Source organism: Leucoraja erinacea, chromosome 16 (genome assembly GCF_028641065.1).
Source record: "Leucoraja erinacea ecotype New England chromosome 16, Leri_hhj_1, whole genome shotgun sequence".
Taxonomy (NCBI): Eukaryota; Metazoa; Chordata; class Chondrichthyes; order Rajiformes; family Rajidae; genus Leucoraja; species Leucoraja erinaceus.
Genome location: NC_073392.1, coordinates 43,652,797 through 43,680,431, shown reverse-complemented (window position 1 = coordinate 43,680,431; position 27,635 = coordinate 43,652,797). Strand labels below are relative to the sequence as shown.

The 27,635-nt window shown below is 43.4% G+C and overlaps 2 protein-coding genes across 2 annotated transcripts in view; one reads left to right on the top strand and one right to left on the bottom strand.

Annotated features, from left to right (window-relative positions):
* The window catches only part of cenpp (centromere protein P), a 287,161-nt gene that overhangs the window by 72,149 nt on the left and 187,377 nt on the right, over positions 1-27,635 (bottom strand). The gene's annotated exons all lie outside the window — the stretch shown is intronic.
* LOC129704876 (asporin-like) overlaps positions 16,019-27,635 on the top strand; it is a 43,467-nt gene continuing 31,850 nt past the window's right edge. The window contains 2 exon segments of the mRNA XM_055648275.1: positions 16,019-16,999; positions 27,037-27,306. Of these exon segments, the coding sequence (XP_055504250.1) occupies positions 27,066-27,306 (241 nt within the window). The 5' untranslated portion in view covers positions 16,019-16,999; positions 27,037-27,065.

The window sequence follows — 27,635 nt, the reverse complement described above, 5'->3', positions numbered from 1 at the left end:
CTGAAGAACGAGGACATTTCTGTTGCCCTGGTATGGAATGTCTCATCCTGGGAACAGATGCGGCGTAGGCGAAGGAATTGGGAGTAGGGGATGGAGTCTTTACAGGGGGCAGGGTGGGAAGACGTGTAGTCCAGATAGCCATATGAGTCAGTTGGTTTGTACAAAATAGGTGAAATGTCCTCGTTCTTCAGGGAACGGGGATTCCCCTCCGCCACCATAGATGATTTACATCGGGGAGACTAAGCGGAGGTTGGACGATCGTTTCGCCGAACACCTCCGCTCAGGCCGCAATAACCTACCTGAACTCCCGGTGGCTCAGCACTTCAACTCCCCCTCCCATTCCCACTCCGACCTCTCTGTCCTGGGTCTCCTCCATTGCCAGAGTGAGCAACACCGGAAATTGGAGGAACAGCACCTCATATTCCGCCTGGGTAGCTTGCGTCCTGATGGCATGAACGTTGAATTCTCCCAGTTTTGCTAGCCCTTGCTGTCTCCTCCCCTTCCTTAACCCTCGAGCTGTCTCCGCCCTCGGGCTCCTCCACCGCCCTTTTTCCTTCCTTCTCCCCCCCACCCTCCATCAGTCTGAAGAAGGGTTTCAGCTTGAAACGTCACCTATTTCCTTCGCTCCATAGATGCTGCTGCACCCGCTGAGTTTCTCCAGCAATTTTGTATACCTACGGGATACTGAGTTGGATGATCAGCCATGATCATATTGAATGGCAGTGCAGGCTCGAAGGGCCGAATGGCTTACTCCTGCACCTATTTTCTATGTTCCATGTTTCGATTCCCAGAAATTCCTGCCATTGCTGTTCCACCGTCGTCCCTGCTGGGGTCCCTTTGCAGTCAACTTTGGCCAGCTCCTCCCTCATGCCTCAGTAGTTCCCTTTGCCCAGCTGCAAAGTTGAAACATCCGATTTCACCCTCTCCCTCTCAAATTGCAGATTAAAACTATCAGGTTGTGATCGCTACCTTCTAATGGTTCCTTTACTTTGAGTTCCCTTAACAAATCCGGTTTACTGTATCACACTAAATCCAAAATTGCCTTTTCCAGTTTGCCTTTCTAGTTTGATCTTTTAAAGTACTTTTTAGTATTGAATTGTTCTGATCGTTCTTTTCCTATTTTTGATTGCTGCATTGTGATGAGTCTTTTAATGAGACTTTATTTGTCGGGTAAAAATGTGCATTTCGAAGTACAGTTTTGTATGAGAGGTAATAAAATCCTTATAATTGGTGAAGCAGCTTAGTACACTACCATCAATCTGTAAATGTGAAACAGATTGTATTTTGGAGAAGGCAATTTTGTGATGTCTGGCTAATATCTTGAACTCCTATTTTGTTAAATTTGTGACAATGCTAAAGTGTTACATTTATAAATTAAATAGGGATTCTATTTTTGTGCTTTCTGATTGAGTTTGCCTTCCTTTGTATCCCATCTATAAACAGCCAAATGATGTATACAACATGTGTATGAATTCCATTTTGAGCTTTCATCATAGCTGGAAACATACTGTCCTCCTCACCTTTAAAATATCTGTATTCTTTGAGGTGCAATTTTACAGAATTTTCCATTTACCTCCCATTCAGAGAGCTCCTAGGTATTGGAGATCGTACAAAGCATCAAAATAGTCGGAGAATGACAGAAATCTTGCATATATGGACATCAGCTGTCAAGCCCTTATAGCTGGGATGACAGATATCTGATTTTCTCTTTAGTGCTGTTTTTTTGCGACTTTTATGCTAAGGTTGCATTACTAATCTTTACAACTTAAATGACACAATATCCCACAGTTTTGTTATTTATTCTCTAGTGCTACAGAATTCTCGTGAACCAAAAGCCTGGCTGTGCAGAATAGTTGAGTCGGTATTAAATTTCTAAGTTTAATAATAACCTGCCAAAATTTTTTTTATTGAAATCAAAGGCAGAATGAGGAGGAGTTAATACCTTCATTTGCATTTGGTATACTCAAAATAATTTACCATTGTAGACATGCCATCAGCCTCATAGCCAGTCTGAAATGGGAAAATCATTGAGGTATGTCAAAATACAATTTAAAAACATATTCTCAGAAGGGAAAATTCATCAAGCTGCTATTCATACAAGGAAACCACAAAATCCAGAATGAATTCTGTTGATCAAAAACATCCAAAACAGGTCCACCCCCCTAGCACTATTCTTAGTTCCAACTTGCTGGTATTTCAACCATGATTAACAGCAATGTCCTGGAACATCAATCAATAGTGCATGTTTTCTTAATGCTGTATAAGCTTGAATGGAACTGCAAGATGAGGTCAGCACGAAGTTAGGTCAGCATTACTTTGATCATTTAAGGCACCATGGCAATTTGAAATGAGTATGCCCCACACTCATGCTACACACATATAGAGACAGTGCATTTGGCAATAATGTTAATTTGGTGTTCAACATCTACTTGTTGTTTCTTAATCTAAGAATACACATAAGATTAAGAAAAATAGAGTGGAAAGTAGGTCACTCAGCCTCTCGCTCTGTTCTACCAGTGGCACCGTGCACATCCTATAATTCCTTTAATACACCATTTGGATTGCAACAGCAATCCTATCTTTTATGTTTCAGATCCACCAATAACTACAAATGTGTGAGATTTACTTCCCAAATTATGCTTTTAACATCCAGATATCCATGCTCTTTATAAAATTGAAGATGGCATGCACAACGACCAGGGCAATAGGTCTTATTAAAAGTACTAAGGACTGCTGGGGTGAATCTATAGAGGACAGCCCTTAATTGTTTAGTCATAGTATTTGCCATGGATTCTTCCCTCATGCCCCAAAGGGCCATGTATCTCCAAAGCGCTGGATAGTCCTTCCATTTTCTCTGATGAAAAAAGGTGCAAAAGGAATGTTCCTTACCCAAATATCTACCTCCACCATCACAATATTTGACTGTGTACTCTTCTATGGTTATGCTGCCTATCCATCATTACACCATGTGATTTAGCTCCACTCCTTGCAATAGCAATCTCTGTTAAGAACCACTGGTTTTGGAACACTCACGATGGTCACAAATCACCAAGGCCTATAGGGGATTCGCACAAGATTCCACAAATTACATGTTATTCCTGTGCATGACCATGCTCAAGGCTTTTAATTGCACCATTTGAACATGACTCCTTGTTTGTGAAAGAAAACCCTTCTCGCTCCAGAAGCCCCTACATAAATCTATTACTCAGAAAATAAAATTAATCCCCCCCCAACATTGATCATTTGATGGAAAAAGAAACCTTAAAAATTAACACAACAAATGGGAAATAATGTAAAATAAACAATGAATGGGAAAGCTTTCAAATAAGGTACTGATATATATTATTATCGATTACTATAAAGTTTACAAGTGGATGTGCTGGTAGAGCAGACAGGGGAATGCCTTAAATTTGGCCAGAAGGAAATGTTGGTCCTTCAAAATTTCAATTCACTGCAATGGCCGATGAAAAGAAACAACTTAATACTTTATGTATCCCCATGATGTTCTAAATTCTCAGAATTCCTAAGTTATTTTTGAAGTCAAATCACATGTAACATGGGCAAACACGGCAGACAATTCACCAGCACAAGATCCTAGGAAAACGAAGACGTGATTTTTGATGTAATTGATTGGGATATAAACAAGACAGCTCGCACAGTTTTTTTTATGATAATGGTAGATTTGAAGGCTCAATTTATCAGTGGAAAGATGGCAGATTAAAAACGCAACACTCCCTCCTTAAGCACTTAAGATGGAGAAGATAACAATGCAGATGACTATCTGAAAGTGTTTGGAACGTTGCCTATTGACACTGATAATGCTGTTGCTGTTTTAAGGACCTGATCTGTAAAGTGAATTTCAAAAATCAGTCACATTAGCTAGGTGCAGTGTTTCAATTGCAAGTCCATGTCTATTCATCAATTTTTGCTTATTTCAAGGTTGACACGTGAATATTTTAAATATATTGTCCAATAACGCCAAGATTAATCTACCAGTCTTTGCAAAATATTTTGATTTGGATAATATTTCAGCAGTTTCCACATGATTAAGCAAGACTATGTTAGGAAGACCCCATCATTACTAATCTCAAGAGGTAATAAATGGTCTTGTTAGCATATTGATTGTTTTGAGATCTGATTATAATTTATTTCTCAGTTTCATTTAAATACATACAGTGCCCTCCATAATGTTTGGGACAAAGACCCATCATTTATTTATTTGTCTCTGTACACCACAATTTGAGATTTGTAATAGAAAATATCACACGTAGTTAAAGTGCACATTGTCAGATTTTAATAAAGGCCGTTTTTATACATTTTGGTTTCACCATGTAGAAATTACAGCTGTGTTTATACGCAGTCCCCCCCATTTCAGGGCACCATAATGTTTGCGACACAGCAATGTCATGTAAATGAAAGTAGTCATGTTTAGTATTTTGTTGCATGTCCTTTGCATGCAATGACTGCTTGAACTCTGCAGTTCATGGACATCACTGGTTGTTCGGTGTCTTCTCTGGTGATGCTCTGCCAGACCTGTATTGCAGCAATCTTTAGCTAATGCTTGTTTTGGGAGCTAGTCTCCTTCAGTTTTCTCTTCAGCCTATAAAAGGCACTGGGTCGCAGTCACACGGGAGGCCTGGTCCCCCAACGTAACCCATTCCCCAACGCAATATTCCACCACTCACCCGTTCCCCCAATGCAATATTCCACCACTCACCCATAGCCCCTAACAGTGCAGGTGTGGCTGACGGGTTCCCGTTGTGACACCCCCTCCCCTCCCCTCACCCCCCCCCCACTCCGCCCCTTGCCCTTCCCCACCACGCACACTCACTCCATCCCCCCTCACCCCCCCATCCATTCGTGCCAGCTCTCCGGCGGCATAGCCATTCCTGCCCATTTGGTTCCCATTGTGACGTATTACACGCAGGTATTACTGCGCAGGCACAGCTGACGAGCACAGCAAGTGGAAAAGGGATTTATTAAAGTTTAAAATGTGAATAACTCTTAAAATATAACAACAATTTAAACGTTAAAGATGAGATTTATTCAATCCATTCTTTCTTGTTGCGTTCTGCAGCCGGAGGAGGGGGACGGCTTCAGGCGAGGCCTGTAGGCGGCCGGTGGGGGTGGGGATGGGGGAGCGCTGCTGTGGCCTAGCCGCCTCCGGGCCCCAGACAGCCCCTTCCTGGAGTGGTCCCCCTCCCCTGCTGCAGGACGCTCTCCCCCCACCGGCCCTGCCTGAAGCCGTCCCGTCCCGAGCTGCAGGATGTCCCCCACCGGGCCCAGCCTGAAGCCATCCCCAGCTCAGGGACCTGCAGTTGGGAACAGGGATCCTTCAGGCGAGGGCCAGTGGGGAGCATCCTGCAGCTGGGGACGGGATTGCTTCAGGCGGGTCCCGGTGGGGGGGGGAGTGTCCTGCAGCGGGGGAGGGGGACGGCTTCAGGAGGGGGCTGTTGGGGTGTTGGGGGTCGGTGGGGGTGGGGGAGAGCATCCTGTAGCCGGGGGAGGGGGGTTACTTCTAGCGGGGGCTGTCGGAGGTCGATGTGGGGGGAGGTCCCAGCACTTACTCCATTTCCCCTCAACCCCCCCCCCATCCCCTCTTCGAGAAACAAGAAAAAAATTGTTAGAGACATCAGCCAAACCTTAGACTTACCAAAATCAACTGTTTAGAACATCATTAAGAAGAAAGAGAGCACTGGTGAGCTTACTAATCGCAAAGGGATTGGTAGGCCAAGGGAGACCTCCACAGCTCAAAAAAACCCCAAACACCTGTACGACAGATCAAAAACACTCTTCAGGAGTTAGGTGTGGATTTGTCAATGTTCATTGTCCGCAGATGACTTCATGAACAGAAATACAGAGGCTACACTGCAAGAAGCAAACTACTGGTTATCCGCATAAATAGGATGGCCGGGTTACAGTTTGCCAAGAAGTACTTAAAAGAGCAACCACAATTCTGGAAAAAGGTCTTGTGGACAGATGAGACGAAGATTAACTTATATCAGAGTGATGGCAAGAGTAAAGTATGAAGGAGAGAAGGAACTGCCCAAGATCCAAAGCATACCACTTAATCTGTGAAACACGGAGGTGGGGGTATTATGGCCTGGGCATGTATGGCTGCTGAAGGTACTTGGCTCACTTATCTTCATTGATGATACAATTGCTGATGGTGGTAGCTTAATGAATTCTACAGTATATAGACACATCCTATCTGCTCGTTCAAACAAATGCCTCAAAACTCATTGGCCGGCAGTTCATTCTACAGAAAGACAATGCTGCTAAAGCAACAAAGGAGTTTTTCAAAGCGAAATAATGATCAGTTCTTGAGATCACCCGATCTGAGCCCAATTGAGCATCTATACATAACTAAAGCTCTAATCTTGTTATCTTCCGGTTTGCACGGTCTTTATATTTGCACAGAAACGGTACGCGATACAGCTACGATTTTTCGGCAGCTTGTCCTGCGCTGCAAGTGCACCAAATTTTGTTCCGATCAGTGGTCTGATGTAAAAGTTAGCGAAGTTTAAAAATCTTAAAAACCGCGCATGCGCAGATCAATCTCCTCTCCTGCCAGTCAGCGCCGCGCGGATTGGTCTTTTCTCCTGTCATCTCTCCTCCCCTTCCCACACACACCCTCCTCCCGCCCCCCACACACACCCTCCCCCCCCACCCACCCTGCCATGGCAGCGCTCCCCCCCACCGGTCCCCGACAGGCCCTGCATTAAGCCGTCCCCCTCCCCAGGCTGCAGAACCCTCCCGCCATCCCTCCCTAGCAAGAAGCCACCCCCCCCCCCCCAGCTCCCCCCCCCCCCCCCCCCCCCACCAGATCCCTCCTAAAGCCACCCCCCTCCCCAGGCTGCAGGACGCTCCCCGCTGGCCCCTGCCTGAAGCCGTCCCCCTCCCCGGCTGCAGAACGCTCCCCGCCGGCCCCCGCCTGAACCCGTGCCCGGCTACAGGACGCACCGGCCGGCCCCCCCCCCTGAATCCATCCCCCCTCCCCAGGCTACAGGATTCTCCTGCCAGTCCTTGCCTGAAGCCATCCCCAGCTGCTGGATGCTCCCCTCCCCCACCGGCCCCCACCGTCACTAGCTGCAGGACACTTCCCCCACCAGACCCCACCTGAAGGCGCCCTCGTCCCCAGCTGCAGGATGCTCCCCACCGGTCCTTGCCTGAAGCCGGTGGAGAGCGGCAGCAATAGGCCACGGCCACGGCAGCAACAGGCCATGGCTATGGCAACGGGAGGCCACGGCAGCGTTTCCCCCCCCCACCACCGGCCCCTGACAGCGCCCGCCAGAAGCTATCCCTGTTCCCAGCTGCAAGACACCCCCCCCCCCCCCCTCCCCAGCCCCCACCTAAAGCCATTCCCCTCCCCTGGCTGTAGCAGGACACTCCTCGCCAGCCCCCGCCTGAAGCCGAAGGTACACAAAAATGCTGGAGAAACTCAGTGGGTGCAGCAGCATCTATGGAGCGAAGAAACCCTTCTTCAGGCCCGAAACGTTGCCTATTTCCTTCGCTCCATAGATGCTGCTGCACCCGCTGAGTTTCTCCCAGCATTTTTGCGTACCTTCGATTTTCCAGCATCTGCAGTTCCTTCTTGAACAAAATTCTTAAGGGGTTGGACAGGCTAGATGCAGGAAGATTGTTCCCGATGTTGGGGAAGTCCAGAACAAGGGGTCACAGTTTAAGGATAAGGGCCGAGATGAGAAAAATATTTTTCACACAGAGAGTGGTGAATCTCTGAAATTCTCTGCCACAGAAGGTAGTTGAGGCCAGTTTATTGGCTATATTTAAGAGGGAGTTAGCTGTGGCCCTTGGGGCTAAAGGGATCAGGGGGTATGGAGAGAAGGCAGGTACAGGATACTGAGTTGGATGATCAGCCATGATCATATTGAATGGCGGTGCAGGCTCGAAGGGCCGAATGGCCTACTCCTGCATCTAATTTCTATGTTTCTATGTTTGTCCCAAACATTATGGAGGGCACTGTTAGAGCAATCAAACAATCATAATCATCAATCATGATGGAAGAGGTTGAATTAAATTATGGAATTTTACATTTGCTTCATATTAAGGCCAATTTAGCACATTTTCAATTGTTAATGTTCCATTTCCTTTTTTTTCAGTAAACCAATGGTATATTATAAATAGTTTTTAAAATGTGGTAAGTGGCTGTCTCGTGATTGGCATTAGTTTAGTTCATTTGTTGTCAAAACTCAACAAAATGCAATGACTCGGGATTTGGTTTTCAGTTTACAACCTTACTTATTGAATTTATAAGCAAGTGGTCTCAAAAACTTTGTGTTAAACCCTTTTATGTTTTATTGGCACTGGGAATGCAAAAGAATAACAAATGTTTTTTTTTTTAAAGAACAAAGCCGATAAATGAATGCACTGGAATAACACGAGAATCAGAAAATGTCAGCTACAACTGTTGACCATCTGTACTTCCATGTCTCATGTAATAGTTTCAGGCCATTAAGTTTAAATTATATTACTTTAACTCAAGCACATTTTACATTTGTTTGCACAATAATAAATCACTGAGACCTAACTATGTTGATGATGATTGAATCACAGACCAAATTAAATTTATGAAACAGGACGCTATTAAATTCATGTCAGTTGGAAAACAGTTACCCTGCTTGATTCTACCTTCAAGTACACATCCAAGCACTTCTGTAGGAAAGTTTATTTCTCCATCACCCTTTCAGGTTGTTCATGACCACCTTGGAATGAAGAAAACTTTCAACAGTCTCTGCTCCAAAAAAAGCAAATCTTACCTGGTATTTCTACATAGTAGTATTATTACAGCCTCGGCAACATCCCAATAATCCTTTCCTGCATTTATGACATTGCAATTGGATCTTTCCTTTAATGTAGTGATCAGAACTGTATGCATTTAAGAAAACTGTGCAGTATATACTGTATATACAGTAACCAGCTCTGTACATCGTTTTCATTAATAAGAGAAAACAACCCATATGTCTTTTTAACAAACTTATTGACTCTTCATTTTACTGTTAATGATCTGTGGACATATGTGCCAAGGTCGCTTTCTTATTCACACCACTCAATATCCTCCCATGAATGAGTATGTATTTCTATCCCTGGTAGTACTTAAACTTTTCTGGGTTAATTTCCATTTGGCAATTTCCTGCCCAGCTATCCAAATGTCCTATCTTTTCCATCAGTGCAATGTTTTGCTTATCACTATCACTTTACAGCCAATTTCTGTATCATAGAAACATAGAAACTAGGTGCAGGAGGAGGCCATTCGGCCCTTCGAGCCAGCACCACCATTCATTTTGATCATGGCTGATCGTCTCCTATCAATAACTCGTGCCTGCCTTCTCCCCATATCATAGAAACATAGAAATTAGGTGCAGGAGTAGGCCATTCAGCCCTTCGAGCCTGCACCGCAATTCAATATGATCATGGCTGATCATCCAACTCAGTATCCCGCCTTCTCTCCATATCCTCTGATCCCCTTAGCCACAAGGGCCACATCTAACTCCCTCTTAAATATAGCCAATGAACTGGCCTCGACTACCCTCTGCGGCAGAGAGTTCCAGAGATTCACCACTCTCTGTGTGAAAAAAGTTCTTCTCATCTCGGTTTTAAAGGATTCCCCCCTTATCCTTAAGCTGTGACCCCTTGTCCTGGACTTCCCCAACATCGGGAGCAATCTTCCTGCATCTAGTCCAACCCCTTAAGAATTTTGTAAGTTTCTATAAGATCCCCTCTCAATCTCCTAAATTCTAGAGAGTATACACAAAGTCTATCCAGTCTTTCTTCATAAGACAGTCCTGACATCCCAGGAATCAGTCTGGTGAACCTTCTCTGCACTCCCTCTATGGCAATAATGTCCTTCCTCAGATTTGGAGACCAAAACTGTACGCAATACTCCAGGTGTGGTCTCACCAAGACCCTGTACAACTGCAGTAGAACCTCCCTGCTCCTATACTCAAATCCTTTTGCTATGAAAGCTAACATACCATTCGCTTTCTTCACTGCCTGCTGCACCTGCATATCCCTTGACTCCACTAACCCCCTAGAGCTCTATCTAACTCTCTCTTAAATCCATGCAGTGACTTGGCCTCCACTGCCCTCTGTGGTAGGGAATTCCATAAATTCACAACTCTCTGGGTGAAAACGTTTTTTCTTACCTCAGTCTTAAATGACCTCCCCTTTATTCTAAGACTGTGGCCCCTGGTTCTGGACTCGACCAACATTGGGAACATTTTTCCTGCATCGAGTTTGTCCAGTCCTTTTATAATTTTATTTGTTTCTATAAGATCCCTCCTCATCCTTCTAAACTCCAGTGAATACAAGCCTAGTCTTTTCAATCTTTCCTCATATGACAGTCCCACCATCCCAGGGATCAATCTCGTGAACCTATGCTGCACTGCTTCAATCACAAGGATGTCCTTCTTCAAATTAGGAGACCAAAACTGTACACAATACTCCAGATGTGGTCTCACCAGAGCCCTATACAACTGCAGAAGAACCTCTTTACTCCTATGCTGAAATCCTTTTGTTATGAAAGCCAACATTTCATTAGCTTTCTTCACTGCCTGCTGTACCTGTAAGCCAACTTTCAGTGACCGGTGTACAAGGACGCCCAGGTCTCACTGGACCTCCCCCTTACCTAACCTAACCCCATTGAGATAATAATCTGCCCCCTTGTTTTTGCAGCCAAAGTGGATAACCTCACATTTATCTATATTATACTGCATCTGCCACGCATCTGCCCACTCACTCAACCTGTCCAGGTCAACCTGCAACCTCCTAACATCCTCTTCACAGCTCACTGCCACCTAGCTTTGTGTCATCTGCAAACTTGATAGTGTTGCTCCTAATTCCCTCTTCCAAATCATTAATATATATGGTAAACAGTTGCGGCCCCAACACCGAGCCTTGCGGCACTCCACTCGCCACTGCCTGCCATTCTGAAAAGGACCCATTCACTCCTACTCTTTGCTTTCGGTCTGCCAACCAATTTTCTATCCATGTCAACACCCTACCCCCAATACCATGTGCTCTAATCTTAGTCACCAGTCTCCCGTGCGGGACCTTATCAAAGGCATTCTGAAAGTCTAGATACACTACATCCACTGGCACCCCTTCATCCATTTTATTTGTCACATCCTCAAAAAATTCCAGAAGATTAGTCAAGCATGATTTCCCCTTCAGAAATCCATGTTGACTTGGACTAATCCTTTTACTGCTATCCAAATGCCCCATTATTACCTCTTTAATAATTGACCCCAGCATCTTTCCCACCGAAGTCAGGCTAACTGGTCTGTAATTCCCCGTTTTCTCTCTCGCACCTTTCTTGAAAAATGGGATAACATTAGCTATCTTCCAATCCACAGGAACTGATCCTGAATCTATTGGAACATTGGAAAATGATCACCAATGCCTCCACTATTTCTAGAGCTACCTCCCTGAGGACCCTGGGATGCAGACCATCAGGTCCAGGGGATTTATCATCCTTCAGTCCCATTAGCCTACGCAATACTATTTCTCGCCTAATTAAAATTTCTTTCAGTTCCTCTACCCCCTTAGACCCTCTGTCCTCCAGTACATCTGGGAGATTGTTTGTGCCTTCCTTAGTGAAGACAGATCCGAAGTACCTATTCAACTCTTCTGCCATTTCCTTCTTGCCCATAATAATTTCACCCATGTCTGCCTTCAAGGGACCCACATTTGACTTTGCTTCTCTTTTTCCCTTAACATATCTAAATAAGCTTCTACAGTCCTTCTTTATATACCCGGCCAGCTTCCGTTTGTACTTCATCTTTTCAGCCCGTATTTCCTTCTGTTGTCCTATCAAAGTTTCCCAATCCTCTGGCTTTCGGCCACTCTTTGCTGTGTTATACATCTTTTCTTTTAGTTTTATTCTATTCCAAACTTCTCTTGTCAGCCACGGTTGCCTCCTACTCCCCTTAGAAGCTTTCTTCCTTTATGGAATGAAATGATCCTGCGTCTTCCGGATTATGCCCAGAAATTCCTGCCATTGCTGTTCCACCACCATTCCTGCTAGGATCCCTTTCCAGTCCACCTTGGCCAGCTCCCCCTCTCATGCCTTCATAGTCCCATTTGTTCAACTGCATTACTGACACTTCCGATTTAACATTCTCCTTCTCAAATTGCAGGTTAAAACTAATCATATTATGATCACTACCTCCAAGCGGTTCCTTTACCTCCAGTTCTCTTATCATATCTGGTTCACTACATGCTGGAGTCAATTATTAAAGAGGTAATAATGGGGCATTTGGATAGCAGTAAAAGGATTAGTCCAAGTCAACATGGATTTATGAAAGGGAAATCATGCTTGACTAATCTTCTGGTATTTTTTGAGGATGTGACAAGTAAAATGGATGAAGGGGTGCCAGTGGATGTAGTGTATCTAGTCACTTATCATATCACATATACAAACTTCTTTATTGTGCCCCCTACATTTATGTGAACATTATTTATATATATTCCAAAAGGCAAGAGTGCAAATATCAAGTCCGATAAAATCCTGATGGTAACAGTTTTCCAGTCTGTCAACCATTATTCTTTACTTCCTACCTCTAACAGATTTTTATCCAATTTTCTAGTCCCTTGGATCGGTTTTGATTACCTTCCAATGCAGGACCTTGTCAAAAATACACTGTTCTTTCAGCCAGGATTATTCAGCCAGGATCTTTTCTAAATACTGTAAATGCATTCAGGCCATACCTGATTAATCTTTGTCTTTCTAAATGAAGGTTTATTCCAATAATTGCTCCACCACAGAAATTAACTGGACTGCAATTACCCCATTTATCATTTCCTCCCTTTTTAAACAACAATGCAATCCTCCAAGCACATGCCACCATTCTTAAACCTGTGGAGGATTGAAAAAATAATGGTCAGGGTTACTACAACTTTCTTCCTTGCTTCTTTTCTAACTGCCCAAAACGTTTTTCACGTCAATCAAATCACATATGGGTGATTTGTATCCATTTCTGCTATTTGTAAAATAATACCATAAACATAGAAAGTAGGTGCAGGAGTAGGCCATTCGGCCCTTCAAGCCTGCTATTCTATGTGATCATGGCTGATCATCCAACTCAGTATCCTGTACCTGCCTTCTCTCCATACCCCCTGATCCCTTTAGCCACAAGGGCCACATCTAACTCCCTCTTAAATATAGCCAATGAACTGGCCTCAGAATTCCAGAGATTCACCACTCTCTGTGTAAAAATGTTTTCCTCATCTCGGTCCTAAAAGATTTCCCCCTTATCCTTAAACTGTGACCCCTTGTTCTGGACTTCCCCAACATCGGGAACAATCTTCCTGCATCTAGCCTGTCCAACCCCTTAAGAATTTTGTAAGTTTCTATAAGATCCCCCCTCAATCTTCTAAATTCCAGCGAGTACAAGCCGAGTCTATCCAGTCTTTCTTCAGATGAAAGTCCTGACACCCCAGAAATCAGTCTGAACCAGAACCTTCTCTGTACTCACTCTATGTCAAGAATGTCTTTCCTCAGATTAGGAGACCAAAAATGTACGCAATACTCCAGGTGTGGTCTCACCAAGACCCTGTACAACTGCAGTAGAACCTCCCTGCTCCTATAAATTGGATTAGTAAGTATGCAATGATACCAAGATAGTTGTGGAAAATGAAGAGGATTTCCAAAGTCTACAGAGTGATTTAGGCCATTTGGAAGAATGGGCTGAAAGATGGCAGATGGAGTTTAATGCTGATAAATGTGAGGTGCTACACCTTGGCAGGACAAATCAAAATAGGACGTACATGGTAAATGGTAGGGAATTGAAGACTACAGTTGAACAGAGGGATCTGGGAATAACCGTGCATAGTTCCTTGAAGGTGGAATCTCATATAGATAGGGTGGTGAAGAAAGCTTTTGGTATGCTAGCCTTTATAAATCAGAGCATAGAAGCTGGGACGTAATGTTAAAATTGTACAGGGCATTGGTGAGACCAAATCTGGAGTATGGTGTACAATTTTGGTCGCCCAATTATAGGAAGGATGTCAACAAAATAGAGAGAGTACAGAGGAGATAGAATGTTGCCTGGGTTTCAACAACTAAGTTACAGAGAAAGGTTGAATAAATTAGGTCTTTATTTCTGGAGCGCAGAAGGTTAAGGGGGGACTTGATAGAGGTCTTTAAAATGATGAGAGGGATAGACAGAGTTGATGTGGACAAGCTTTTCCCTTTGAGATTAGGGAAGATTCAAACAAGAGGACATGACTTCAGAATGAAGGGACAGAAGTTTAGGGGTAACATGAGGGGGAACATCTTTACTCAGAGAGTGGTAGCGGTGTGGAATGAGCTTCCAGTGGAAGTGGTCGAGGCAGGTTCGATGGTAACATTTAAAAATAAATTGGATAGGCATATGGATGAGAAGGGAATGGAGGGTTATGGTATGAGTGCAGGCAGGTGGGACTAAGGGAAAATAATTGTTCGGCACGGACTTGTACGGCCGAGATGGCCTGTTTCCGTGCTGTAATTGTTATATGGTTATTTATATGGTTATAAAGCAGTAGATAATAAATTACCTTGTCCAGTAACATTAATATGTAAAGCCAATTTGTTGTTTTACATTAATAACAATGATTAGCGTTTAAGTAGCGCCTTATATCATGCCAGGGCTCGTTACAATGCTATAATCAGCCAAAAATGGATGTTCAACTGAAAATGACATGCAAGCAGAAATAGGTAAAAATCCATCGAAGTCTTGGGCTTTAAGATAGGTACCTTGAAGAAAGAATGAGATTGAGATGTGGATGAGTTAGAATTCAAAATCTGAAAGGTTGTGGTGTATCTCTTAACAGAATGCCCATCACTACTGCCCCTCTTCTTTTTCTACCAGTTCACATCGGATTCCACCATTTGCACCATTTTGGCTTCTCTATTTATCCAGTCTTGGTTACTATCTCCACCTTTGTCTCCCTCAGTGGGTGCCAATCAATGTTTCCTGACCTGGATCGAACTATTGGTTGCCAATCCTTGCCTTGTCACTTCCTATCTTCTCTTTCTACCAGCTATTTCCCCTCTTCTCCATAAGTCTGAAGTGGAGGTCCAACCTAAATCATCATCTGTCCATTTCCCTCCATGTTGTGATTCAATCCCAAAATGTCCAAGTGAAAAGCATAAATGTTTGTTCCCAAAGAAAGTGAGTGAAACTGTTACACACGGTTGCTATGCAAACGAAAAAGTCACGACAAATTCTGATCATCCACTATCTGCCTATTCAGAAACCTTGATTCAGGACCTTGCACACCAGAAGACACTTACTGCACTCACTTTTTAGTCACTAGGACCACAGTTATTGCTCCCCCTTTCGACTCGTTAGACCCTTCCTCCCAAGCTCCCTTTCACCTCACTGGCATGACGATTTCCATTCTGTCTTTCCATTGACAAGGACCCATTTCCCATTCTCCATTTAAACTGTCAAGGCCCCAGTTTCCTTGCTTCCTTTCAACTCACAAAGGGTCTGGTTTGCACACTCTTCTTGTACTAACTGGGGTCCTGGCTCACAGCAAAGTTTATTATAATCCTGTTTAACAACTAAAAAAGTGACTTTAAAGTATTTTGGGGATTTAATAAAGACTAACTTCAAATACCTTGGAAAATTTGACATCCTGGCACCAGCAATGTCCCACATTGGGCATTATAAGTGAAATTGTAGCATGTTGGTCAGATCACCGAATGGAGTGATTGTTATTATTAAAGTATTAATCATAGCGCTGAACTTCTAACATAGCTTTAAAACAGATGAAGCTTCCAATAAAGCTCTAATGCCATAAATTACTTCTCGTTTCCCACATCAACATTTTGGCATGTTAAAGTCGTCACTGAATTACGCAGATTTCGATCAAAGTAACCAAACAAAATTACTACAATTCAACTCAAGCAAATTAAAGTATTGTAATTAAAATAATTTTTCATTAAAGATTGTGATTAAAGCTGGAAAGAGTGCAGAGAGAATTTACAAGAATGTTGCCAGGACCGGATAGCCTGAGCTATAAAGGTTGGACAGGCTAGGACTTGATTACTTGGAGAGCAGGAGGCTCTGGGATAATATTGGAGGTGCACAAAATCATAAGGGGAATAGATAGGCTGAATGCACAGAGTATTTTACTCAGGGTAGGTGAACCAAGAACCAGAGGACACAGGTTTAAGGTGAAAGGTACAAGGTACAAAGGTAGGAGCCCAAGGGGCAATTTTTTCAATCAAAGGATGGTGGGTATATGAAACGAGCTGCCAGATGAGATAGTTGAGGCAGGTACTAAAATGGCATTTAAAAGACACAGGTACATGGATAGGAAATATTTAGAGAGATAGGGGACTAGCCTAGATGGGGCATCTTGGTCAGCATGGACTGAAGAGCCTGTTTACGTGCTGCATGACTCTATAATATGACTCCAATGCCATTATGGTTATTAATCTGATGGGATTCTTCTTATATTCAATTATCTCAAATAATTATTTTGGTCAGAATTTCATGTATATTTTTTGTGGAACGTACCCCTTTCACTTACATGTATTGCATAAACATGGGGAAAGGGTAAGACAACTGCTTCAGGTTTCTGTTCTCATTGCAGTTAGTTAGGTTGTTTGTATCATAACAATAGTATTTAGTGTGGCAGGATGCCATCTTTATATCACCCACGTTGAACCACAGGACTTCATAGCTATTATAGGGATCATCTAGAAATCCAGAGAAGTGATTTGGCCTGGTTACAAGACATGATGGGAAACATATGAGCACTTACAATGCATTCTGAATATTTGGTTGAGAGTTGCATGAAGTGATGGTCCAGGAGCATTTCTGTTTTAACATGATCTGATTGCTGGAGACAAACCTCTTTATATACAGGAATCTTTCCTTGTCAATTAAACGTCTCAATAGATTTCTTCTCATAATAACTTCTGGGATAAAAATCTACGTGAATCTTCAAGATTATTTGCCAACAGCAGTGTTTTCTTTGCTTCTGTGAGGTAGGTAAGTTTAAAAGGCATTTTTGATTAAAAATATTGCTTTTAGGTATACATTAATTTAACTCAAAGTACAAATTAGTAAAAGCAATAGTTTGCAAAGTTAGGTATTGTTATAATCTCTTTATAATTAATCATTAGCTAGTAAGTGCTTTAGGACATGCTGAAATAAAAAACAATCTATATGTTCATGTTCAAAGCATGTTCATCCATAAGTAGCTTGGCATACCAAATATGCAAATTATGAAATTCTTCTAATGTGAACTGAAATAATACTTTGTAGTCACATAATCTTGCTAAACTATTGCAGAGACTTTAGATCCAAATTTTCCAAATGTTCTCTATTTTTTAAAAATATTATTGCTATTGTCATGAGGAAGGCAATTTCAAAAGCATTTATTTCATTGAATGTAACATTGTAAAAAGCTATGTTCAAATTGTAGATTTATCCATTTGTATAATTCTTAAATGTTATTTGTACTTATATTATTTGATGTAAACCTACTCATCTGGTATGGTTGGAACTTCCTATCTAAATGCATCTTTCACAATACATTCTTGGCTCACGCACAACAGAGGTATATAATATTGGAAGTCCATTTTAAGTGTGATAACAAGCTAATATAACATCTACCAACAGCATTCTTGTTTCATGCACAGCTCATTGAACACTTTGACATTGATAATGCTCAGCCTCAACAAATAAGTTACTTTTGCATTTTATTATTACTGGAATTACATCTTTCAAAATTTTCCACAGACAATAGGTTTTTTTAAACCATTGAATTGATAGGATCTGAATGCACTGTCTAAAGGGATAATGGGAGTGGATTCAGTGGAAATTTGGTAACCCATTGGAGAAAATACAAGATAATAATAAGTGGGCAGTTTTAACAAAAAAACTGGCACCTGTCTTATTCTTTGATTTCTGAATATCATATCTCGTAGCATATTTCATATTTACTTTATGAAATCTGCATTTCCAAACAATTGGAAGTCAAAAATAAAAGTAGAAATACTCGTAGTATTGGTAAAATATATGATTAAAATTACACAGAAATTTAATCTGGACAAAAGATTATTTTTATTATTGTCCCGAGAAACATCTGTAATATTTTATAACATTTTGAAATCAAAGTAAAATGAGGTCACAATGCAATTGAAACTAACAAGAACATGATTAAAATTAAAATAACCTATACAAATAAATCAAAAAATTAGCTAATCTTTATCTTTCTAATGCAATTTTTTGTTTCTACCTTTTAAAACTAATATTTAAAAATAACACATATATTAATGACTATTAATAAAAATAATTAAATGCTATATTTTTTGTACCAATGTATAGTTATTGTGGCAGAAATGAGCTTAGTAATATTAATGGGAATAATGTTAATTATTACAGTAAAATTAAGTCCAACACGATTAATGATTACTTCGCCCACATTCCCTACTTTACCAAATTGTTATTAAAATAGTTAATCACTATAAACACCATAATCCTTATGACAAAACTCTCAAAAACATTTGTGGTGCAATTGTGCAGCTGAAATAACTGTTGCCTCATATCTCCAAAGAGCTGGGTTCAATCCTGACATCTGATACTATCTGCATGGAGTCTGCCTTCTTCCTGTGACTGTGCCTATTGAATTGAATATTTTTGAATACATTTTATTAGCCAAGTATGTATACATACAAGGAATCTGCCTTGGTGCTTTGCTCGCAAGTAACAACACGATATATAGATAAATAAAAATAAAACATTATAATTTAAACGTGTGAAGAATGAAATAAAATACCAGAGCAAAAGGAGGCTACCAACGTTTGGCTGTTGAGTAGAGCTACTGAGCCAAACCAGACCATGATGGAGAAGGTGAGGACAGACCCTATGATGGCAGTATGAAAATGGACCGTCATTGCCTGTGGCAGATTGTGTTTTCTCAGCTACCACAGGAAGAACATTCTACAGATGCTCAAGAGTCCTCTCATATACCAAATAAATGCAGGTTCATATGTTAATTGGCCATTGTAAATTACCCCTGGTGTGTAATTATGTAGTAGAATACAGGGGGAGAGGATGATAATGCAGAGGAAATAAAATGGGATTAATGTAAAAAGTGGTTGATGTTTCAAGCATTCATTGGACCAAAGAGCCTGATTCTGTGCCACATGTCTCTACAAGTGGATGAACTTCCTTCTAAATTATATTTAACTACTTCAATGTATTCATAGGCTCCTCATCTCCAAGATTGTTCCTGGTTGATTTTATGATTAAATTAAGTAATTTATAACTGTGGGCTGTGGCAAAAGTGTGAATCTGGTACATTAGACGCCTATTGAATTGATTTTCCATTTAATTTACTTTGAAAACCCCCCTGAAATTGTGCATAATCATAGCCAATTAGTGTAGTTAGTTTAACACTTTTGCTGAAATTCAATCAAGCCTTTGGTTTGTAATTGGCTTAAAAAAAAAATTGCATTAAGGACCTGTCCCACCAGCATGCAACTGCACGCGGCTAGCGCGACATAACGTGGTCGCTTGAGCCGTACAGCCTCGCGGGGCCGGTCCCACTTCGATCGCCGGAGCCGTATGGAGTTGTGCGGGGCTGGTCCCGACATCGCGCGGGGCTCCGAAAAGCTGACACTGTCCACAAATTCCGCGCGACAATGACCTGTCGGCCCGCAGCCGCATTGAGGGCGTACGCAGCGCCTCAACGGGCGTATGCAGCGTCTTGACGCCGTACGCCTAGTGCATGGCGTTGTGCGATGACATCACCACCCGGCGTGCCATTGCGCGATGATGCAACCGTCCGACGCCGTGCGACATCCAAATTTAGTAGGCCCGCCGCCTGCCCAGCTGATTGGTGAGTATGATGTCAGGACCAGCCCCGCACAACTCCAGACAGCTCCGCGGTTGGAAGTGGGACCGGTCCCAGCGAGGCCGTACGCCTCGTTTGGTCGCGCTAGACGCATGCAATCACATGCTGCTGGGACAGGCCCTTTAGGCTGCAGGATGCTGACAAGTATTACAATTAATCATGGTCTGACAGAGCCACCAGTTCACTCCATAAAATGGATACAAACTGCGTTTGAGAGCAAGGCTCCTTAATAATGAGCTTCACCAAGGTGTGAAGTTAATAGCACATTTTTAAACCCAGAATTCAACATAAAATCAACCAGTACTGTTCTAGAGTTCCCTGGATCATACATCATTGATATTGGTATGCACGTTCCCTCATTTAATGTAGAAATAATATTACAATGTAAATTGGATCACCATAACATTTCTGGAAGTGTTCTGAGAAATTTTCCAAAATATGTATGTCGGTTTAGGAAGGCCAGCTTTCCTGATATGGAAAATAATTAGTACTCATATGATTAATCATGGTGCAAACATTAAACGACAAATGAGACGGAATATGGTAATTGGGCTTTCTCACAGGGCGACTTGACACAAGATGTAACCAGAGTGAAGTGGTCGTGGTCTAGCACGATATCACACGATATAACGGGGGGGGTAGGTAAAGAGTTCCCACGGGTACTTGGCATTTCTGTTATTTGTGCGAGTGACTTGTCCGTCTCCCGAGCTTTCCCGTTAAATCTTGAATGAGCATTGTGAACTGTGAAGTGTTGTTAAATCATCACGTGGCACAAATGATGTCACTTTTTTTTTCACACACTATAAATATCCTCCCTTGGTTGAATTGGCTCATTTGGAGACATGCCTGTACTAAGTAGTTTTGAGTACAGGATGGTGGTGTTTTTCATTGACGCGCTGTATGCAGCAGCCCTCTATGTGAATCGAGGACGCTTGCGTGAAGGCAGAAGGGTGAGATTAATTAAAAAGAGAATTAAGAGGAGGGAGGTCTCAATGGACACATGTTCCAGTGGCGATATTGAGACCACCTTTTTTACTCACCTTCTGTCCCCTCTGTCCAGCTTCCAGGTTCACCGTTCGCAGGAGTTCCCACGGTAAACAATAAGAGTTATTACGGATATCGCACTGGCCACTACGTCCATATAATGTTTCAATGTTCAACCACAAGTGTACAAGTCACTCTTGGAGAAATTCAAGCTTGCTTGAATTTTCTCCCGAGTCAACAAGTTACACGAGTACCTGCCGTTAGCGCCACGATGGTCCACGAATGCCGTACGGTTATCGTACGAGGTTCCCACGATATTCAACTCTGGTTACCTCTTGCGTCAAGTCGCCCCGTGAGAAAGCCCCATAAGCATATTTAGCAGATGTAACTCAAAGCCTTAATCATAAACTGACTGCACAACTAAAAATTATCTCATACATTTTTGAGCATTTAATTATATTCATGTACTATGTGGTGAATAATAGCAGATGCTGTTTTCTTTAATATGTTCAGTATGCAGGAAAGAACACACTTAGTGCACTGAGCAAGACTAAGTTTTGTAGACGTTTCAAATTTTGAAATAAAACATTTATTGAGCACTCAGTAGGTTAGCCTGTATGAAAAAATAAATTTAGTTTTCTCATCTAAAGCCCAAGATATTACAAATGCATGACATTTAAAAAGATGAGGTTTTGGTGAGTCGAGTCAATTGAGTAATGTAAGATTCTTTATTTTGAACGACAATAAAACGATTTACTCAAACGCGTTTAGAACAGCCAAAAATATGAAGCTCCTTCTAACAAGGTGGAGCTTGAATGAATGCTTTACAAAAGCCCGCGAAACACTCCCGCGATCACGTGATCGCGTCTAGCACGATATCACACGATATAACGGGGGGGTAGATAAAGAGTTCCCACGGGTACTTGGCATTTCTGTTATTTGTGCGAGTGACTTGTCCGTCTCCCGAGCTTTCCCATTAAATCTTGAATGAACATTGTGAACTGTGAAGTGTTGTTAAATCATCACGTGGCACAAATGATGTCACTTTTTTTTTCACACACTATAAATATCCTCCCTTGGTTGAATTGGCTCATTTGGAGACATGCCTGTACTAAGTAGTTTCGAGTACAGGATGGTGGTGTTTTTGGGGTCCCGCGGCCCATTGGATTGCTCGTTTTGGGGTGCCTGCGGACATTTCCACCGATCATGGGGCTCAGTTTACTTCCGCTTTGTGTGCGGCTCTGGCGCAGCTGTACAGGGTGCAGTTGCACCACACCACCGCCTATCACGCTCAGGCCACCTTGTCCAAGGCGAATATCAGGGGCTTGTGGTCAGTGAAAGCCGTGAACGGCCTGCCCTCCAGAAAATGGTCGCCAGGTACAGGGGGGGGGAGCTCCTGGTCGAAGGCGCTGTAGCTGCGCTCAGGAGGCTGCAGATGACGGTTGGAAAAGGCCAGTGGCTACCAGCGGCCGTCGATGAGCTGTTCGAGCACTGCTCCAACATCTGTATCAGAGACATTCACCGTGAGGGCAGTCGAAGCAGCAGCCCAGCGGTCCAGCAGCCGAGGGAACTGCCGAATGGCCTCCACCTTGTGGGTAGCGGGGTCGCACCCTGCGAGGTGACATGATGCCCCAGGAGCGACCAGAATGTCGTCTAGGTAGATGAATATGAACTCTAACCCCCGACCCACTATGTCAATGAGCCATTGGAAAGTCTGCGCGGCATTCTTTAATCCAAACGGCATGAGCAGCCACTTGAAAAGGCCAAATGGGGTGACGGTGGCGGTCTTAGGCATGTCGTCAGGGTGGATGGGAATCTGGTGGTAGCCAGGTCCACCTTGGGAAAAAAATGTGCCGCCTTCCAGATGGGCCGTGAAATCCTGGATATGTGGGACCGGATAACGGTCGCCGGTCATAACGGCATTCAAGCGCCAATAATCCCCGCACGGTCTCCACCCCCCAGATGCTTTAAGGACCATCTGCAATGGGATGCCCACGGGCTATCAGAGCGCCGCACGATTCCCATGTCCTCCATCTATCTGAACTCCTCTTTAGCAATCCGTAGAAGGGTCATCTCCCATCGGCTACCGCGCTCAGCTGTGGGCTGGGAGGTTCCGCGGGCCTGGGGCACACCGGTGGAACAAGGCGCCTGCCCCGCAGGTCCATCAGTAGCGAAAAGGCCCAGAGGAAATCGGCGCCCAGCAGCGTCCGCAACGGTAAAAGATAGCCTCTACTGACGATCAAACGAGCAGGGGGCGCGTCATCGTCGGGCCTCGGCACCCCGGAGTTGGTGGTAGTAGCACCACTAGCGTTTACCACAGTCTCCGGCGGGCGGCTGTGACGTGGCGACAGCAGCGGAGGGTTGGACATCTCTGCGAGGCTGCTGGTGCATGGGCGCGGACACCTGATTGATGGACCCACCGTCCTGCTGCTTGGCGAGCCCGTTCGCAAGCTGCAGGGGGTTGGCGAAGCCCGACCCAGCGATGAGCAGGCGGGTGTCATCGGGCATCTGCTCCACGAAGGCCTGCTCGAACATCAGGCAGGGTCGGTGGCCGTCACTCATGAGCGAGCATCTCGCTCATGAGTGCGGACGGCATCCGATCGCCGAGGCCATCCATATGGAGCGGCTGCTGAACCCAAACGTGCGGAGCAGCAGGGCCTTGCCGATAGCTGGAGGATGCTGCAGGTTGGGCAGCAACCCGCCCCGACCACGTAGAAATATCGGGTGGCGTCCGCGACGATATTTCTGAGGTGGATTTGGGCATCAACGTGCGTGAACCACACTTGAGGCTGCTCAGCCCAGAAAACGGGCAGTTTCAGGCCCACAACATTTTACTGGGGAAGCTGGGTGTCGGGGTTAGCGGTGGCTTGCATGATCGATTCCGAATAAAAACGATCGGACTGACGGGGTCACCCTTTAGCGAATAGAGTCGATTGAGGTAACGACATTTCGTTCAGACCGTAAGGTCTGAATGATAAATAAAGGATCTAATCTAATCTAATCTTGAGAAAGGTAAGATTCTTTATTTTGAACAACAATAAAGTGATTTACTCAAACGCGTTTAGAACAGCCAAAAATACGAAGCTCCTTCTAACAAGGTGGAGCTTGAATGAATGCTATACAAAAGCCCGCGAAAACACTCCCGCGATCACGTGACCGCGCCAGCCAATAACGTGGGTTTGTGATTCCTCAGGCCACCACTAGGTGCCACTACAAGGTAACCCTAATACAAAAAGAAAAGGATTTACCACAAGATACTGAAGTGGAAACCAGTCAATTGTTCCTTTGTTTATCACTTCTGTCTTTGAACAATGTGAGCAATTAGAGATATGAAGAAATGGATAAATTATCAGTTATCGTAGCACCAAAAGGTAGGAAAACAGAGTGGCACCAGTGGGAAGATTCAGCTACCGGGAAGGACAAACCTCCAATAGTATATTGTGTGGTCAGGTTGGTTAGCATCCTATTCTTAAAGGACGCAACCTATCCTGACTACAAAATGTACCATTGGGATCCCTGTTTATTATTCTCTGCAACACCCCAAAACATGTTGACATAACAAGTCAAGTCAAGTTTATTCGTCACATACACATACGAGTTATGCAGTAAAATGAAAAGTGGCAATGCTTGCGGATTGTGCAAAAAACAGACAAACATACTACAAACAGAATGGAACAGAATCACATATTCACTTATCACAAATTTGTGGAAGGGAAGAAAAAGGAAAAAAACAGTTATTTTAAAAAGACACAACACAGCAGTAAAATGCTACAGTAAAGTTAGTCCCTGGAGAGATAGGAGTTTACAGTCCTAATGGTCTCTGGGGCGAAACTCCTTTTCATCCTCTCCGTTCTCACAGCATGGCAACGGAGGCACTATCACAAGTTTACAATTCCTGACACAAGACAACATGGTTTCCAGATTTAATGTGCAAATTTAATTAAATCAACCTTATTCCACAATGTGCTCAGTAAAGGGATAAAGAGATACTCCTGCAAACTGCGCCAAGCCACAGTGAGACAGCATTGGTGAACAGGTCAGAATGTCTAGTGAATGGGACTTCAAGTGGCAATTACAGAAAGATCCGAGAAACACTTGAGAATTTGGCTGTTAAAGGAGTCACATAATCTGCATAGAATATTCAGAATGCAAACAAATCCCAAACTCTCAGTACATGTGTGTTGTTGCCTCATGCAGAATGTGTATTTGTGACGCTGGACAGGTATCCAGCAGAGTAAGGCAAGGTGCACCTACTTCATCAACATGAAAAAATAAAAGGGAAAGCAGTGGCGGTGGTAGGATGGTGGTTGAAGTAACTGGTGTCACAAATAGCTCCAGTGCTCACTACATTATTCAACCTCTCTCTGGACAAGTCCGTGGTCCCTGCCTGCTTCAAAAAATCCATCATTGTACCGGTACCAAAAAATGCCTCCCCAGGCTGTCTGAATGACTACCGTCCGGTGGCCCTTACCTCGGTAGTCATGAAATGCTTTGAGAGGCTGGTGAAGAAACACATCTGCGCCTTCCTCCCTCGGAACATGGACCTGTTGCAGTTCGCATACCGTCCGACGATGCGGTCTCCCAGGTCTTGCACACCGTTCTCTCCCATCTGGACAGCCAGAAGGGGGGCTACGTGAGGATGCTGTTCATGGACTACAGTTCAGCCTTCAACACGATAGTCCCCACCAGACTGGCTGGGAAGCTAATGGAATTGGGGCTCAACACCTCCCTGTGTGCCTGGGTCCTGGACTTTCTCACCTCCAGGCCCCAGGTAGTCAAGATGGGAGGGAATACATCCAAGTCCCTCATCCTGAGCACAGGATCGCCCCAGGGTTGCGTCCTCAGCCCCCTATTGTACTCCCTGTACACACATGACTGTGTGGCTAGGTTCAGCTCCAACTCAATAATTAAGTTTGCTGATGACACTGTGGTGGTGGGCCTGATCTCAGACAATGATGAGAGGGCCTACCGGGAGGAGGTGGCTGATCTAGCACTCTGGTGCCAGGATAACAGCCTCCTCTTGAACATCAAAAAAACGAAGGAGCTGATCATGGACTTTAGGAGGGCACATCATCCGAGGACGTACACTCCATTGAGGATAAATGGGGATCCTGTGGATAGGGTGAACTGTTTTAAATATCTGGGAGTCCACATCTCCGAGGATATGACATGGGCATCACACGCCTCAGCATTCGTGAGTAAGGCAAGGCAGCGCCTTTACCACTTCAGGCAATTGAGGAAATTCAGAGTGTCTCCGAGGATCCTCCAGTGTTTCTACTCAGCGGCGGTGGAAAGTATCTTGTCCGGGAACATTACCATCTGGTTTGGGAATTGCTCTGCCAAGGACAAGAAGGCTCTGCAGAGAGTAGTGCGTTCGCCGAACGTACTATGGGAACTTCACTTGCCCCCCTGCAGGAACTATACATCAGGAGGTGCAACTCCAGAGCCAACAATATCATGGGAGACCCCTTCCATCCCTGCAACGGACTGTTCCAGCTGCTACGGTCAGGCAAACGCCTCCGTTGCCATATGGTGAGAACGGAGAGGTTGAGAAGGAGTTTCTTCCCAGAGGCCATTCGGACTGTAAACACCTATCTCACCAGGGACTAACTCTACTGAACGTTTTTCCTTCCATTATTTATTATGTAAAAGAATATGTGTGTTATGATTGTGTTTATAGTTTGTTTGGTTGTTTGGTTGTTTGTCTTTTGCACAAAAGTCCGCGAGCATTGCCACTTTCATTTCACTGCGCATCTCGTATGTGTATGTAACAAATAAACTTGACTTGACTTGTCACCGAGGGAATAACTGAAGCCAGAGCAGGAGGTAAAGATTTATTTGGTCGTGCTATCACTCTAATATGATCAAAAGGATAGACTACGATCTGGAAACAGGTGGGTGGTGGAGCATCGTACAGAAATGGGGTGACTGAGGCAACTCATATGTGGGCCCTATCAATCAATTTGGAACGATAAGCTATGGTTGAGGAAAAGTCAATGAGGTACAGTAGAATTAACAAAAGAGACTGCAGTCAATGTATAGATCTAATGTACTGACACAGATTGAACACTTTAAAGTTCAATTCACACATTTTAAATAATTTTTGTAATGTTATAATTGGGTTTTAATATGTGCCCTAACCTTGCTTTATTGTTTCTATTTTCTTCATTTTGTTAGGCACTAAGTCGTATCATCAAAGATTAATCATGAAAACACTCGTGATCCTTTCCATTGTGGCACTGAGTTCTGCTACATCTTTATTTGAGAATGAATTTCTTCACTTCCTGAAAGACTGGGATATTTGGCAACAGGATCCGCCCCAGAACACGTCAGATATTAGTCAATCTGAACAAATTACAATCCCAGCACCCACGGCAGATTATCGATTTTTCACATGTCCTTTAAATTGTGTATGCCAAGTGCGTGTAGTCCAATGTTCTGATGCGGGTAAGGACTATCAAATACCATTTTAAAATACATGGCTAATGATTTTTGTTTCCTACATTTTAAAACTATAATTGAATGAATGTATTAATTTGTAAGGAGAAGTTGCCATCAATCTTTTAATCTAACTTCAATATTCTAATATTTTCTGTAACATTTTGATTCATGTATTGCTGGTGTGACCAATAGAGCAATAACCATTTGGAAGGGCTTAGAATTCCTGCTGCTCAGACGAGAATGATAATATTCATTTTTCAATAATAATAAAATCTTTTTTATGGGTTTCTCAATAATAATTCCAAATGTGACTTAATCCTTTTTTTTTTAAAGAG